This window comes from Rhopalosiphum maidis, chromosome 1, assembly GCF_003676215.2.
Source record: "Rhopalosiphum maidis isolate BTI-1 chromosome 1, ASM367621v3, whole genome shotgun sequence".
Lineage (NCBI taxonomy): Eukaryota > Metazoa > Arthropoda > Insecta > Hemiptera > Aphididae > Rhopalosiphum > Rhopalosiphum maidis.
Genome location: NC_040877.1, coordinates 38,012,813 through 38,030,825, shown reverse-complemented (window position 1 = coordinate 38,030,825; position 18,013 = coordinate 38,012,813). Strand labels below are relative to the sequence as shown.

At 27.2% G+C, this 18,013-nt stretch overlaps 3 protein-coding genes across 4 annotated transcripts in view; 2 read left to right on the top strand and 1 right to left on the bottom strand.

The window, feature by feature from the left end:
* The first annotated feature begins 46 nt into the window (after positions 1–46).
* On the top strand, positions 47–3,551 carry LOC113550599 (guanine nucleotide-binding protein-like 3 homolog). Its single transcript, XM_026952538.1, has 7 exons — positions 47–274; positions 354–461; positions 697–935; positions 1,002–1,468; positions 1,529–1,721; positions 1,788–1,936; positions 3,281–3,551. The coding sequence occupies exons 1-7, from the start codon at positions 256–258 to the stop codon at positions 3,453–3,455; spliced, it is 1,350 nt and encodes a 449-aa protein (XP_026808339.1). The 5' UTR covers positions 47–255; the 3' UTR covers positions 3,456–3,551.
* A 365-nt stretch (positions 3,552–3,916) lies between these two features.
* The window catches only part of LOC113547907 (sodium/potassium/calcium exchanger 4-like), a 37,805-nt gene continuing 23,708 nt past the window's right edge, over positions 3,917–18,013 (bottom strand). Inside the window, exons 4-8 of one of the 2 annotated variants that reach the window (XM_026948488.1) lie at positions 8,047–8,175; positions 7,589–7,732; positions 5,024–5,221; positions 4,816–4,917; positions 3,917–4,524 (exon numbers count right to left, since the gene is read on the bottom strand). In XM_026948488.1, coding sequence (XP_026804289.1) covers positions 4,202–4,524; positions 4,816–4,917; positions 5,024–5,221; positions 7,589–7,732; positions 8,047–8,175 — 896 coding nt within the window. In that variant the 3' untranslated portion in view covers positions 3,917–4,201. The remainder of the gene's footprint in view (positions 4,525–4,815; positions 4,918–5,023; positions 5,222–7,588; positions 7,733–8,046; positions 8,176–18,013) is intronic. The other variant, XM_026948489.1, reaches the window with a different exon arrangement.
* LOC113547908 (protein GVQW3-like) lies at positions 16,423–17,695 on the top strand. The gene is made up of 2 exons (XM_026948490.1): positions 16,423–16,860; positions 16,921–17,695. Exons 1-2 carry the CDS (start codon positions 16,614–16,616, stop codon positions 17,193–17,195), a joined length of 522 nt encoding a protein of 173 aa, XP_026804291.1. The 5' UTR covers positions 16,423–16,613; the 3' UTR covers positions 17,196–17,695.

The window sequence follows — 18,013 nt, the reverse complement described above, 5'->3', positions numbered from 1 at the left end:
ACCGTAGCCGGCCTGATGACGTTCCGTTTTTGAGGTTAACTCACAGACGTCTCCGTCGTGTTCTATCATTTGTGCGGATACTCTCCGCACGTAAATATTGAACACCTCCTAATCTCTGTTTCGTTCATAGTTCCTTCACAAGTGTGCTATTAACTTCACAATATTGTTATATATTATCCCAAAATAATAGGTGCAGTTAGATCGTTATTGTTTTGTGATATATTTTCAGACTTCGTACACAGATCGTGAGACGCAATGGCGTTACCAAAAAAGAGTAAGTATTACCAGAACAGCTATGACTTTTTTACCAACAATATTGTTTTCTATATTACAACTTTAAAATTTATCCATAGGGAAACAGTCGAAACGTTTAAAGTGCAGGACCAAGTATAAGGTTGCCAAGAAAGTACGAGATCACAATCGTAAACTCAAAAGAGATGCAAAGAAAAATCCTAAAAAAAGTGAGTTCTTATTGTCTTTTAATAGTGTAACATACCTTTTTTATGACTTGTGTCTGCTTATTTTGGTTTCATATTACCTCAAGTTATCTGAAACATTTATCAAAACAAATAGTACAATATTTTCTTTTTTGTAGGTAACATATAACATTGTTACACCTACATTTTTTTTTTTATTTAAATGATTCTATGTTTATGTAGTATTAAGTATTTAATTTTAATTATTTATTATGCTTAGAAACCAAAAATAGTATGATCATTGCTCCGAACATGTGTCCATTCAAAGAAGAAATCATTGAGCAACTTAATGAAGCCAAAAGAAAAGAACGAGAAATTCGTTTGTCAAATTTTGCTTCAATGGAAACACAACCTGAAGAAGAAACTAAAAAAAGTACTGAATCAAAATTGCCTTTTAGACAAAAATGGCTTTTAAAAGAAACTAGAGAAGACCGATATATGGAACACAATTATAAAAATGTAAACTAGTCTAATAGATTCTATGATTTGTAGTTTTCTATATTCATAAATTAATATTTGTTTTAGATCATTTCAATGAGTGATGTAGTTCTAGAAGTTTTGGATATTCGTGATCCATTAGCTACTCGTTCTAAAGAAATAGACGATTATTTAACAGCTAATCCAGATAAAAAACGTATTATTTTGTTAAATAAAATCGATCTAGTGCCTAAAACAATAATAAATGATTGGGTAGAATATTTTAGCAAGATAGCACCAACAGTGCCATTCAGAGCTAGTCGTGAAGTACGAAATACACCCAAAACCAGTGCAAAAGATCCAAATTTTTTAGCTAGAATAAAAAAGAAAGTAGCCAATAGATGTTTTGGTGAATCTGTTGTATTACATTATTTACAGACTTGTATAGATGCACCAATCTTAGGTATTACAGTTGGTGTTGTTGGTATGCCCAAAGTGGGAAAATCTTGTGTAGTAGATACCATTAAATGGAAATATACAGTTGGTGATGAACCTGTTCCATCAAAAAAGAATCAGTGAGTTAATAATTTTTTATTTTTTACTAGTAACCAAACTCAATGGTTGAATGTTTACAGATCAGTAGGAGTATTTCCTTTCAATAATGTTAAAATTGAATTATTGCCATGGAAATGTACTGGAGCTAGTACAATATTGGAGAAGCCCAGTGATAGTCGTTTATTATTAAGACAGGCATTACAAGTAGATCTTCAAAATGTAGCCCCAATCAAGATATGTGCTTTAATATTACCTTACATAAAAAAAAATCAGGTATGTGAATATGATTGAATTTGCTTATAACCGATGTCTATTTTTATGAATATTTTTTTTATTTAGTTAAAGCTATTGTATGACATGACTGTAGAAAATACTGAAGATTATACACATATACTTGAAATGAAAGCAAAGCGACATAGCTTAATAAATAGACAAGGAAAACCAGACCAACTTAATGCAGCCAAATCTTTCATGAAAGATTTAAAAGAGTAAGTGTTATTCTTTTTAATTTTACTTAAAAATATTTTCTGGTTGCTTGGAAATTCAATGAAAATATAATACTAATTAACTAAGATAAATATTGGTGTATTTGATCAATTAGTTATCTTTGATTTAAATTTGGAGAAAGCTATAATCAATTTGGTTATAATAATTATAAAACACACTAGTGATTAACTCTTAAGTTTTTGAAGATCATAAAATATGTTATATTAATCTTAACTAATTAAATATAAAAACTGTTATCTTAAAGTTTAATAGTAAGTTCTTTCTCTCTAATATTATATATTAATGTATTTATTATATATTACACATTTGTAAGACAGAAACAAATGTGTGGTTTCCTTTAAGTAATTTAAATTGATTAAATCGTAAGTTTTTGTAAAAAAAAATTATATTTACACGTTCATCTCCCCACGTTTATTCCTAATCTAGTCCCACGCGCCGCGTATAACTTAATGTTGATAACAGTTGTTTTCTATAAAATTTAACAAAAATAAACTGCAAGCACTGTTTATTACATACTTTCTGAATGGCCATGATAAATATTTGAAGCAGTGTCGTTATGGCTGAATTATTTAAACATATCTAAATAAAAGTACTAGTGACGATCATGGATCGGCGGCGGATGTCAGCGCCCTACTGAACATGTTAATACTGTTGTCATATAAAACATGAATCTAGTTAGTATTGATATGCTATTTTATAAAAAAAAAAAAACAAAATTGTAAGTGGGTATAAAAGTTTAATCTTAATATTGAATATACATTATGGCATAGATAGGTATAATACCTTGACGTATTTTGATTTTATTGAACGCACGAGGTTTAATACATATTTTATAATGAATTTTTTTTTTTTTTTTGAAAATCTCACAGATAATAAAAATCTACAATCTACTAGCTAAAGTAACCTTGGTCTGGTTACCTCCTCCCCTAGATTATGTAAAATAATACACCTATTTATATTTAATAAATTTACTTATTAAATTAATTTAAAATATACTATGAATAAATTACCAAAATTAAAAATGTGATACTATCCATATAATGAATATCTGAATATAATATTTAAGTTGAACTATAGTGAGTTTAAATAATGTTGGGGTTATATGAAATATTATGGTCTAAATTATTATAAAATATTTATGTTTTAAGATTTGAATGATTCCTGTTGTAAACTAAAAGTCAATTTAAAATAATTTACCTCAATTGACTCAATTAGTTATAATCAATAAATTGCATCCAGACACAATTTATATTTTGTTACATCATATGGGTTTAGTCATGCTGTACATAATTTTCATAGTAATTTAATAATATAAATTTTTTTAGTGGAACATTACTGTACTACACGCGGCCACCTGCTACAGAACCTTCAGGAACAGTTATGTCTATGGAACTGGGAACAAAATTCAATGTTGAAGATATGAGCACTAAAATTAATAAAGGTCTATCTCATTGTAGAGATAGAGCTAGAACTCTTTATTTTGATATGACCGATTCATAATGATTATTGTTAAATCTATTATTTCATTTTTGTTATTTTATTATCAATATTATCAAAATACACATATATTTTAATAAAGTAACAAATATCCAGACATTTCTTAATAATTTATAAAATTAAATTACATGCATGAATGTAATATTTTTTCCTATGTTTCTTATTATCAATCTAAATCGTATTTTATTGGTTACTGTTTATTAGCCATAATTAATTATTATATAATAATATAGTCATCAGTCTTATAGCTATTTAACATTCTCATCAAATTATTGAAATATTTTAATTAAATCATCATTAATGTTTATTAAAAAATAAAAACAATAATCTACAATAATTTTTCAACTAGATAAAATAATATAAAACAAGTTCCATAGGACCTACAATTTATAATTAACATACAAGTCAATATTCATATTAAACAAATTATTCAAATAATATTAAATGGTAAAATAAATGTTGGCACAAAAATATGTAAATAGGTGGTTATTTTTATCAAAATACTTATTACTATATTCTTAATATTCTAGTGTTCACTACACGTCATTGGTTAAAAATATCTACATTAATTAAACATAATATTTGATAAAACTAATAAAATGAAAATAATTGAAGTTTATAGTTATACTGTATACAGTGTTCATACATATTGTAAACATTTTCTTAGAACTAAAATGTATGGCATTCATTTGATAACAATTAAAAATGATAAATAATGAATGAATATTCTAAATAGTGTCTATTTGATATTAACATTGCCCAATGTCTGTGCTTTTTACATTAAGGCCGCTAATTATGAATATTGTTATGATACAAATGTGACCGACAAGACATATGATACCAAACGTCTTATACATTTTGAATCCATTCGCAGCAGCTGCAATATTCAGCACTATCACACTAATGATCAAACATATGCAGTTAAAAAATAAATCGTTGGTTTCCATCAATATAGGTCCACCATTCATGGAGACTGGCATGAGACATTTGATAAACCATGGCAAACCCAAACATAATAGTATGTCCAATGTATTGGCACCTAACGCATTGCTGATGCTCATTGATCCCTCACCTAGGGCATTAAATATAATATAAAACAATAATTATTAAATAATAATAATACGCCCAAGGTCAGATTTAGAGTTGTGGGGGGTCTCAGGGCTCATCAAATAGAAGTCCTCCGAGTCCTCACTCCTCGTAAATGAGGAGTACGGTCTAAGGTGAATTTGAATTTTTAAGCTCAGGATTCTTTAGTTTGATGTGGCCCGTCATTGACTATTTTGTGCAAGCCCATATCCCTCACCCCAAAATCCGACTTTGAATACTATTATCAAAATTATTTGTAGTAACATTGAGTTCTTACCGTTACGGGCATTTATTATACCCGAAGTGGCTTCAGGTATGCTACCACCAGCCGCCAGCACCGCTATGCCCATCACAATGTCACTAATATGAAATGTGTCTCCTGTTAACAAACAAAAATAAAAATATATGGTGAATTATTACACAGCAACTAATGTTTATAAAAAAAATATTAAATTATAAAACAATAACTATCATTAAGTACTCACCACATATTGACAACATCCAAGACACTATGTATGAACTGATGCCTATCCAAATTATGCACATGATGAACGTGAACGGGTACACCTTACGCCTTGTCCGGCAATCCGGCACTGTTACCGACAACATGAATGCTACTGGTAAGGAAAATACCCACCACATTTTGGGTAATACACCTGCTGGTACTTTCCATATGGGGGAAACTGCAAGTTTACGTTTTAATATTATTTTTAATACGGATACAATATAACATATACCTTTACCATTACTTTTACCCAATAACACACAGAATACGATTTACGACCATTGTTTTTCAGGAGTGATCCCATTTTTCCGACAAAATCAACCTTTCCGTTTACTGCAGTCAATATAATAATTTATATTCCCCTTTTCCACCACTACACATTTTAGTTTTTATATTTTAAACCTAGGTAACTCCTTAATATAACAACGCGAAATTATTGATAATTGGCAATGATTTTTAAAATAAAAAAATAATTATGTAATGGATTATTAATTAAATATATATTTTTTAAAAACATTAAATACTATTTTATTGCATACATAGATCATTATATAATGTCACAAAAATAAAGTCAAAATTATGTCTGTAAGTTATACAAAATCAAGTAAAAAATTAATAATCTTGATTTTAAAATCATTTAAAATTGTATTTTATTATAAATCTTATTAGGTATTTTGTTTTATAGTTATAGTAGTTACACGCAATACGCTATGGATTTCAAAAACGTATACCTATCGCTATCGGTAAATTTCTCCTTTTTATATTGATCAATATCATTGCCGTGTTTTTGGTTCATCGATGCTTTTAAATCATTAACGATTTAACCATTGTAAAATAGATGGCGAATGTCGATAACAACTATTTTTTAAATGTACATGAAATGACTCACATAGGCGTTTGTTATGCGTGTAAGTTCAGAAGATGCAAGTGCCCAAAGTTTTGGAGGATACATACGATGTGAATATTATTGGCAAATAATGGATATATATATTATTATACGGGCGGTAAATGGACTTAGAGGTTAAGAGGAAGGTCGATTTTGGCAGAAGACGGTAACGCCCGTTATTCAGGGGCGTTATTTCAAAATATTAAGTGGGATATCACACAATATAATTTATACTTTAGTCTACCATCATACCAGTTAAACATAGTATATACATGTTCAAAAACGAGTATTTATTTTTTGTACTTAAAAATATGTAAAATATTAAATCCATAAAAATTGACTATACATAATACTTACTTACTAACAAATTCTAGAAATGATACTGCTATAATTTTATAATAATTATGGTTTTTAAACAATGTTTTTTATCTATTAGGTATATCAGTGTATGGTTTATAAATAAATAATAACTAAAAAGTATTAATAATTAGGTAGTTGTATTGTACTCATAATTTTTACCTAAATCTAGATGTTAGTCTAAAGAAGTTAATACAGGCCAAAATAAAAAGTAAACAAGTGGGCACTGTTGTCTGTTTTGCTATACATTAGGACCATTAGATATTATCGTATCGAGTGGACCACTAATTTTAATTCAATGATTTATTATTATACCTAAACGAAAGACGATACTGAGCGGAAACAGTAGCGCCGAAAATATTGCTTTTATTATATTATTATCATTTAAACATTTAATTATTATAATAATATAATAAAATATATTTATAACATATTATATCAACTTAAATAAAACATAATGTAACTATATATTTCTGTTAATACTGTATGAGCTACAGCAATTGTATACAATTTTCAAAACTTAGGTACAAAAACAAAAGTTTTTATGAATTTTTAACTTCAAAATAGTTTTCAATTTTTTGGGATTTTTAAAAAATTCTAACTTTAAATGCATACAAAAAATGTACAAGTGTATTTTTAATATTTTCATACAGATATTAGTGATATTACATATAATATAAAAATAAATATTGTTTGATCTTACATTAAATTTAAAAATAGTTGAAATATTTTGAAAATTGTATTGTAGACAGACAAACAACAGACTAACAGATGGTAACCGCTTAGAATCGTTTTTCATAGTATGTATATTGTATGCAATGATTTATAATTTAATTCAAACTTAATATATTATCCATTATGGTAACCTGTTTAATGAGGACTGAGGAGATACCATTTAATATACCTACTGTTACCTAATTGCCTGATTTTTTTTAAATTCAATATTATTTACCAAAAATAAATTCTGAAAATAATTTAAGATATTATGTTCCTGTATAGTTAATATTAAAATAAGTACTTCAATAAATAATAAATATATTGCTAAGGACGATTTAAAATTGAAAAAAAAATGATCACTTATCATTGAAAATGTTTAAGACCATCAATAATCTGTGTTGGAATAGTGTTTATCGATTTCAATAACAAATTTGTAATAATATAATATAAAGTGCATCCCATGGATGATGTGTCCAATGTAAAATGTATAGATACACATTTCCAGTTATATCTAGCAAATAAAAAATGACGCCCCCGTCTGTAACATGAAATCATCGTGCGTTATTATGAAATAATAATAATTACTAGGTTCTTCGTTGTCTATTTCATTGGGATCTTTGCTCGTCTGGGACTTCTTCGGCGGCGGGGGCGGTACGTACTCCGTGAAGTAGAATGAACGATAAACGCCGTAACCAATGTCGAACGCCGGTGGTTTCATCGAGTTTGAAGCTATAATTCAAACACACATATATATATATATATATATAAGAGATTCGTGTTAAACCCTAAAGCAGTAAAGCGTGTGATGTCTGCATAATACCAAAACTTGAAGTAGCTCTGTTGTGTAGATTAGATATAGGTATTGAAGTGAAGATTTATTATTATTGTTATTGCCATTAGGTACTTATAAACTAATAATATTGTTAAAACGTTAGAAACAGAAGAAAATATTAGAGCAGTCTTCAAATTTTGATATAAATACATGAATAAATCATGCTCATGTATATTGTTGTCGTTATTCAAAGCGTAAACTTTTAACCAACCCGTTCCGTATTGACATGCTCTTTCACCATTTTCAGGTAACGAAATGCTTCGACATTCATTCGAAGTAAATTTCCCATAAAACAATGCATTGATTAACAGCCGTTGAACATAATCGAAAACTATAGCCCCTGCAACAGTGAATAGGTGTGTTGCTAGGTAGGTAGGCAACCTACTATTACTATACAGTATACAGGAATGTCAGGAATAGAAATCGGGTAAAGGACTCAAAAGTTAGGTACTTTATTAATTGATTTGTATGTATAATGCGTATAACGTGTTTGTGTCTGAGTGTTTCTATTCGAACTCAAAACATTAAATTGTAAGAGTTGTATCTTGTAATTTACTAATTAGGTTGGTAAGTAATAGTATATAGGAACCTATATATTTATTGATTGTTGAACATGTACATTTGTATTCATATAACAATTTTTTGTTTAATATATGTACAAACTGCGCAGTTATTCGAGGAGATACCAGTCTTAAAAGTTGTAATAAATTTAATTAAAAAAATTAAATTAAAAAAAGTGTTAGATCAGAAGATTTTATTTATTGGTTACTATACATGTACTCTTTGTCTTTATCTTTAATTTGATGATGAACAGTTTGGATCTTTATATTAAGATTATTATGATTTTTTAATTTTTTAAATATACATAACATATTTTAAAAGTATTGAAATTGTTTGTATTACTTAAAAAATGTCCTGTGCCCTGGGGTGATACAATTTTTTGTTTTTCAAATTTTAATATCCAGCTTATTTAGGGAATTATTTTTTTGAACATTTTAATGTACCTATATAATTAAAAATTCGAGTGAGTAAATTCTTAATTATTAAAATGTTTATGCAAAAGATAATAGTCCTTAAGAATGGTTTTACAAATAAATAAAACGCATGAAATATCGGATCTAGTATTTATTTTCCTTGTACCATTTTTAAAAATTACAAATATTAATAGATCAATATTAATTACTTCAGTTTTAAAATCTCTATACCCCCCATATTTCCAATTTTATTATTATATTGTTCTATTATTATTATCCTCGACACATAAAGTTCACTACCTAATTCAAAAACCATTTGTTATAATATTAATTTAGATATTTAAAAAAATTTTCGGAAAAATAATTCACTAAAAATGTACAGAATAAAAATGGGGCTCTCATTTGAAAAATAACACACATCCACATGATATTTCTTAAGTAGTACAAAAATCTCAAGAATTTGTAAGCATAGTATTTAAGTATATTAAATAACAAACATTAGATTTTAAACAAATGCATTATTGAAAGTATAAGAAGTTCTGCACTGAGTATGATATGTGACTCAAACACTCTGTAGACTAATTAAGTTGAGGATGTCCAAAAACACGTGTCATAAAAAAATACGAAATCTACATATAAAGTTATAAACTTACAATCATATTACGTATAACAATGATATTATTATAATATAAAGATATTATATTATTAAATAATTTTTCTAATATTGAATTACTATAGACACCACGGGTATTTTTTACAAACAGCATTATTAGATTACAACAATATTTTAATACGATGTAGTATACTATAAACAGTATTATAATATATACGAGTACATATTACATTATTGATTATTGCCGCTATATAGGTATAGATAATATAACGAGTTACGAGACTAAAATCTAACCCCTTAAGGAGTAACTTCTGACCAAAACAGTTATTTGTCTTAAAGTTTTAAACTAATATCTAATAATTAGCTCAGGAATTGGCAAATTCTTGACTGCTGCAACCTCAATGTAGCCCGTAGGCAATAAACCATATTGTGATGAAACGCAAACATAAAATCAATTGATATATAATAAAATACCAAAAGCGCTATGATGTGATGTAAACTTGATTTGAACAAAAAAGAAATCCGTTTTATACTTTTTCGTCCTTTGTTAGAATAAGTTATAAGCTTATAAAAATAATTTTTAACTTTTTAATTTTTTTTTAGATTAAATTCCTATTATTTTTAGAAATAATAATAGCATATATTATCAATAAAATAGCTTCCAAATTTCCAATATTTAAAAAAAAAAATTGAGAAAAAGTTTGTTTTTAGATCCTCACAAAAACTGTATTGGTTTTACGATCGTATTTAAAATTTTTATTTTTAACAAATAAGTTAAAGTTAAAGAAGTACTACAAAAGTTTAAAATAATCTATTGTTTTTCAATCGAGTTAAGATTATATTCTAAAGAGACCATTTTTCTATATTTTTACTATCAATATTCAATGCCGTAGTAAATTATATAGCATAAAATGTTAAATTTTTTTTTAATAATAATACATTTTTGCAAATAAGAACTACCGACAATATTATTATATATAATAATGTCATAGATGTTTTAACATCAATAATATCGCTAATTTTAAATTAAATTTATTTAGAAAAGTTTTTATGAGACACGAGTGTAATGATTTACTAATGATTTTAAAATTTACATACAAACTAGACGAGACACTTAGTCTGACATCTGGTCACTGGAAATTGTCTAGTTTTTTAATTTGGCTAATAGGTCTTGAAATTTTATTTCAGTTATTTTTACAATAAATTATTGAAAAAATCCAATTCAAACTTTACGCACAAAAGTAATCTATAACATTTATAACGGTAGACTTTTAAATCAAATTAAAACTTACAAAGGGTATATGTTAAGGGCCGCTATAGTTGATAGGTACCTAATAAAATTAATTTTATTATATTCTGTATAAAAATCAGTGTTACTATAAAATATAATACGTGTTATAATTATTATTTAATATAAATTTAAATATATTTACTTATTTACATTTTACAAGGTCATTAATTGTTTGTTTACTTTGTTGTGAAAAACTTTACCGACCTACCTATTTGGATAGGCTTATAGTTATAAAAAATAAATATTATAGCAAATGATTTCCTATGGTGGACACGTATTTTCAATGGCACATACCTACATAATTTAGAACGTATCATAATAACATCGTCTTATGAATTATTATCGTACACCTAATGCTCTAATGTAAACTAGTTTATTATTTCCGAGAAAAAGTTTAGAAAAACATTTATTTGTACAATCATTAATTGATTCAAGTTGTTGAATATTACATTAGAAGTTGTTTATTTATTAATAAACCTGTGATAACTATAACTATCTATACGTCGTAATGTAATATTTGTATTTTAATATGAATACCAATTATTGTAGCCACGTGGTGTCTATAGCTTTTTTTAAAATAACAAACTGTTTTCATACACATTTTTGTAAAGGAATACAGTTTTTTGTTGGTTTAACAAAATGAACCCATCGTTTATTCTAGGTTAGTATTGGGTAAACTACAGACAAGTTAATATATTACGAACAAAGAATCTTTTGTAAACAAATATTATTGTGTAGGCATGACAAAGAAAAATCAATGACTGTTAAATTATTTTTAAATAACAAATAACTATAGGTATATTTAATGTAAACAATATATAATATTATCTCACATTATGTTAGTTCATTTATGTATCGAAGCTTATGAAAACATTAAGTATAATAATATAGATACGAACTACGCGTATAATGTTGTTATATATACCTACATGGCTACTTAGGTATCTACATTCTACACTACAACACATTATATTATACAATAAACATCGAACGGAGATCTGAATAGGTAATAATAGTACAGTACCTAATTAATAACAGATATGTAGATATCTATAATAACTTGAAATATATAAGTAATAAGGTACTTATATATGCTATTTCAATGGTATAAAATATAAGCTTATTTTTTGTTATTGTATATACGGGGTGATTGCGAAGCATGTCTGCCCCAAATTTTTCTGTCTATAATAAAGAAATTCAAATTCTGATTTTTTTACATTTTTAAATATATTTAACAACCGTATTTTATGATTGAAATTTTTGGTACAATATAAGGAATGCTCTGGAGTGAAACAAACTTCATTTTTTTTAAACTAGAACCTTCGCTTTTTACTTTTAATTATTTAGAAGATAATTTTTTTGAAAATGTTACCTTATACTATGAAATTTGAATGAGTAGTTTTTCATTAGTAAAAATGTTTATATTAAGAGTAATAGTCCTTAGAAATAGTTTTACAAAAATATAAAATAGATATATAATATGTAATATTGGATCTAGTATTTATTATACTACATTATTTTTACAAAATACCTATAAATGTTAATAGATTAATATTAATTACTAAAATTTTCTTGTTTCCATAACCCCCATATTTTCCAAACGATTATGGTGGACCTATTATTCTTAGAATATAAAATTAAACAATTCAAAAACCAAATGCTCGAGTTTTGATTTGATACTTCAATATTTTCAGGAAAAATATCTACTAAATAATTTACAGTATAAAAAGAAGTTTTCATTTATAAAACAAAAGTTAGTATAACTTAGTCGTATAGTTGTATAACTAGTGGCACAGGGCACTTCTTAAATAGTACAAAAAATCTCAAGAGTTTCAGAGTTTAAATAAATATTTACATTATAAATTTCAATAATCAAATTTTGAATAACTACATTTGGGGTGAGCATGCTTAGTGAATCACCCTGTATAATATGTTTATGTATATCGATTGACTATAGCCCCTAGGCTTCTCAAGGTTATCTAGAAATCTGCCTATCAGTGGCAGTGACTACTGTAGCAAACTGTGCTCGAAACTCTCTAATCGTCCGCGTCGTCGCCGACGGTTATAAGTTATAATAACTTATTATTAATTATAATACTAATAGTAATACAACATTACGATTGCCAAAAAATTCGCGTTTCCATCAAATTAAATGCTGTTTTATACACCTATATACCAATATAGCCTATAGGGCGTAGGCTATATAATATGCCATTATACAAAGTAGGTAGTGTGTAGGTAGGTGAGTACCTATAAATTAGTATCACAGGACCGTCTATCCTATGATCGCAAACTCATGTTATTGACCCTTATAAAAATATTTTGACATTGTATATATATACTGTTTACAGTATAGTATACATCTATAAAAACACACACATAATAACATAGATCTTGCGTATTTGCGTATGAGCAAGTTGTTTTTAATTATTGTTTTGTATTTATTTACTTTTTAGATTACTTTGTAATAATGGATAGTGTACGTATATTACATTAATAATAATTTTTAAAATAACTTATTAATCATCGATATTGAACTATTAAAGTGAATTCAATTGCGTTTAGGAACTCATTTACTAGTATTGTATTTACCTAAGTATTTTTTTTTCGATAATTTATTTTAGGAGTTTTACGTTGACTAGATATTCAATTACTTGCATATGGTTTCTATAAAAATGATGAACATAAATAATAACGAATAATTATATATTTTCCAAGTATATTTTAATTCAAATGTGAAATTTATTTTCAAAAAACATAACCACCTTATTATACTCAATACAATAGAAATAAAATTTAAATAGTTACAAAGGGAAAGAAAGACTAAGTTTAAGAAGAAATTATTAAAATTTCTGGATGCAACGATTGGTTTCATTATGAAAGAATAAAGCCTTTAGAATAATTAAGAAGATTATGCATGTAGTTATAAATCTGGACAAATTATATAAATGTAATGTCTATAGATAATTTAATAGGTAGGTAATTGATAAAACTGCGGACTTCGAAATTCTCACAGAGTATTGTCATTAGTTTTGACTGGATAAAATTTTACAAATAAAATAACTTCTTGGATATGGCTAAGTCAGTAGTTGTGAGTCAAGTACCAAATATTCATGATACGTAATATTTCCATGATGATTATGAGTATATAGATTTGAAGCTAGTCTGCGAAACTTGTTACTATGGCAAGCATCATGTTAAATATGCCTATTTTTAGTATACCTATTTACATACACAATATGATTTAATGATGATTTTAATTGGAAGTATTTATTTCTAAAACAAGAATGATATAGTACCTATATAATATTTTGAGTATTAAAGGATTCATTTTTCATTTTTAACCATATAAATTTATGGCAAGAGTCAGAAACTGTTTATTACTTATACGTTTTTATTTATTTGTATAATGAAGATATCGAGAAAAGTAAATACTTTATAAAATGATGAGATTTACTGCGTATAATATAATTCATAATCATTTATTATTGCGTGATGAATTGAATAATGAGGATGCGTGATACAGTGAAATGTTTAAAATGTTGGAAGTTTAATGTTTATAAATATAATCCAAGCACATTGAAGCATGTATATTCCCATTTTATCCTTAAATAGTAGGTAGCATTTGTTTAAATTCTTATTACCTAATTTTTTTTATTAATGTATTTTATATTTTATATATAATTAAGTTTATAACAATAGGTTCTAACTATTTTACTTTTTAAAAGTTTTATCAAATATATTATAATAATATTATATTTAATAATTAATAGATATTATCAGGGGCGTCGTTCATAACCACACAATTTTTTGCATATTTTTCCCAAATCAAACCATTCATTACCGCACACATTGATATGTATATTAATAACGTATACATTTATCTAAAATAAAATTAACGTTTAATACCACACATCAGTTAATCATATTTAATCAAGATCACAAAATCATAAAAATAATACAGAAAAATCAGTTCTATACCAATATTAAAAAAAAATTATAATGTTAAATATTTACAATCTGGATTATGGTTAAACATTTTTTTTGATAGCCTTATTTATCATCACATTTGATTCCTACGGCGTTTGTTGAGATTATGTCTTCTTGTCTAGATGAAAAGCAATTTTATGATTTTTCTATTTAATTTTTAACTGTCAATCAAATGTGTGCGGTTTTGAATTATCGACCTTTCAAATTTCCCTTTTTAACAATATAATAAATGTGTGCGGTATTAAACGGTATAAAATGTGTGGTTATGTCGACCGCCGATGATCAGTGCGCTCAAAATAGAATAATTCAGGCAAATTATTATTACTTATTTTTGAATTTAAATTAAGTGATGGGTACAACTTAGTTCTAAATTGCCAGATAAATAATTTATTTAAAATTTAGATTCGTTATAAGAAAAGCTGTCCTTTCTGTAATGATATTCGTATTACGCAACCAAACTTCATATTTAATATCATCAACAATAATGTCAAAATTATATTAAAAACTCAATAATAACTGTACCCTATACCATATTTATATTAATCAAATAATTAAAATAATGACGTACCTAAATAATAAGAATATTATATATATAGAAATAGGTTCATATATAAGAAATTGATACTATGTAAAACAACAATAATATATTTTGTACCTATGTAGGTACTTGGGTACACAAAATATACAATAACAATTTAAAATGGAACAATAAGTAGAGTCCCCTTTTTTATGTTAAAATTAATCTGCTACCATCTACCACTGCTCACTATCAGCCTGTTATTACAACATTACTCCGTCTTATTACATTAACTTAAACTCTTAATTGATCTTTATTTTAAGTTGTGAAGTTATAAATTAATATTGCAAATTATATCCGAACTGCAGTTATATTCTTAATTTTATTTAATATTTTTATTGATACTCTAGTTCATGTATTGGTTCTATTGTCATCTAATCATAGACGCCTACCAGTAAGAAACTATATTAACATACAAATATACATCCAGAGAAATAAGATTACTATCACCTAAAAGTTAAATAGGAGCACGTGACTTAATCTCGTGGTCGTGGGTTTGAGCCCCAAGTTGGGCGCCACTTTGTAATGAATCAAAAATAAGCTTGCGCGTTGCTATTGATGTCTGATGAAACTTTACCTTGCAATAATATATTAAGTTTGGTGTTGTAAATAAAATGATGGGGGACTAGAAGTGTCGACGTTCTTTTGCCTCTTCGTGTATTGTTTATCAAGGCCCATATATATTATTACGCTTTATCGTGATCGTGAATATAGATTTATCAATATGGATTAATTTACCTTCTTTTTATAATACACTTGAGTCTGCGTATTTTATTTAACTTTTAGGTGAAAGTAATCTTATTGCCCTGGATGTATATTTATATGTTAATATAGTTTCTTACCTGGTAGGCGCCTATGATTAGATGACAATAGAATCAAGATGTGAACTAAGTATCAATAAATATATATTAAATAACATTAAGAACAATTGCAGTTCGGATATTATTTGCAATATTAATTTATAACTTCACAATTTGAAATAAAAATCAATAAAGATTTTAAGTTAATGTAATAATATGGTGTTATGCTGTAATGAAAGGCTGGTAGATGGTAACAGACTGACTTTAACATCAAAAGGGGGGCTCTACTTATAATATTGACCTTTTGATTTGTTGTTCCGTTTTAAATTGTTATCATACGAGGTCTAATCAAAAAGTATCGAGACTGATACGATTAATCGTAAACCAGTTTGAGTATGAACTTGCATGTGCTATATTAATCTAACTTTATATGTTGGGAAAATATATTAGACATAGATTAGATTAAAATTGTTTCAGTCGGCTTCTAGGTGCGATTAAGTCAAGTATGTTTTTACGTCCCGTCGGATTTCATAATGAGCGAAAATACAGAACAACGAGTGTGCATTAAATTTTGCCATAAACTGGGAAAAACGGCTACTGAAACCTACCAAATGTTATTGTTAGCTTATGGAGATGAAACCATGTCCCGTGCTCGCGTTTTTGAATGGTTTAAACGATTTAAAGAGGGTAGAACAACTGTTGAAAGTGATGAACGTGAAGGACGCCCATCAACAAGCCGCAATGAGGAAATGATACAAAAAATACGAACAGCAATACGAGGTAACCGTCGTTTGACAATTATGGAACTTAGTAATGAGTTTCAAATTTCATTTGGATCAGTTCAAACCATATTGACGACTGATTTAGACATGAGAAGAGTTGCAGCCAAATTTGTACCAAAACTGCTCTCAGGTGAGCAAAAAGAAAATCGAAAACAGATCGCCACTGATTTGCTAGAGTGTTCCGAATCTGATGATTTTTTTTTAAAATCAATTATAACTGGTGACGAGACTTGGGTATATGGCTACGATCCAGAAACAAAGGTACAATCTTCGCAGTGGAAGACACCTGATTCACCACGACCAAAAAAGCTCGTCAAGTTCGGAGTCAAGTGAAGGTCATGTTGACCGTTTTTTTTTACTACCAAGGTGTTGTTCATCATGAGTATGCTCCTAAAGGACAGACTATAACAAAGGAGTACTACATTGATGTTCTTCGCCGTTTACGAGACGCTGTACGAAGAAAAAGACCCGAGTTTAAAGAGTCTGGTAGTTGGAAATTGCATCACGATAATGCACCAGCCCATTCAGCCCATGTTGTGCAGCAGTTTTTGGCTAAACATGGTATCCCAGTTGTTTCTCAACCCCCCTATTCACCAGACCTAGCTCCATGTGATTTTTTTTTATTCCCAAAAATAAAAATGGCGCTTAAGGGTAAACGTTTTCAAGATGTAGATGAAATAAAACAAAATGCGACGGAGCAGCTACGAGGAGTTTCTAAAAATGACTTCCACAGGTGTTTTCAAAAATGGCAGGAACGTTGGAGAACATGTATGGACTCAGAAGGAGCATACTTTGAAGGAGATTGAATGTAAATAACTTTATCTAATATATTTTTTTTTTTTTTTAACAGTCTCGATACTTTTTGATTAGACCTCGTATGTTTTGTGTAAGTTTTTATTATTTATTATTGTTGTTGTACATAGATACATAATATCAATTTCTTATACATGTATTTCTATATATATATACTATTATTAATATTTAGGTACATAATTATTTTGATTAATATAAATATGGTATAGGGTACAGTTATTATTGTGTTTTTAATATCATTTTAATATTATTCTAGATGATATTAAGTATGAAATTTGGTAATGTAATATGAATATCATTACCTTTCTATGCACAAAAATAGTTGATATGATAATTCT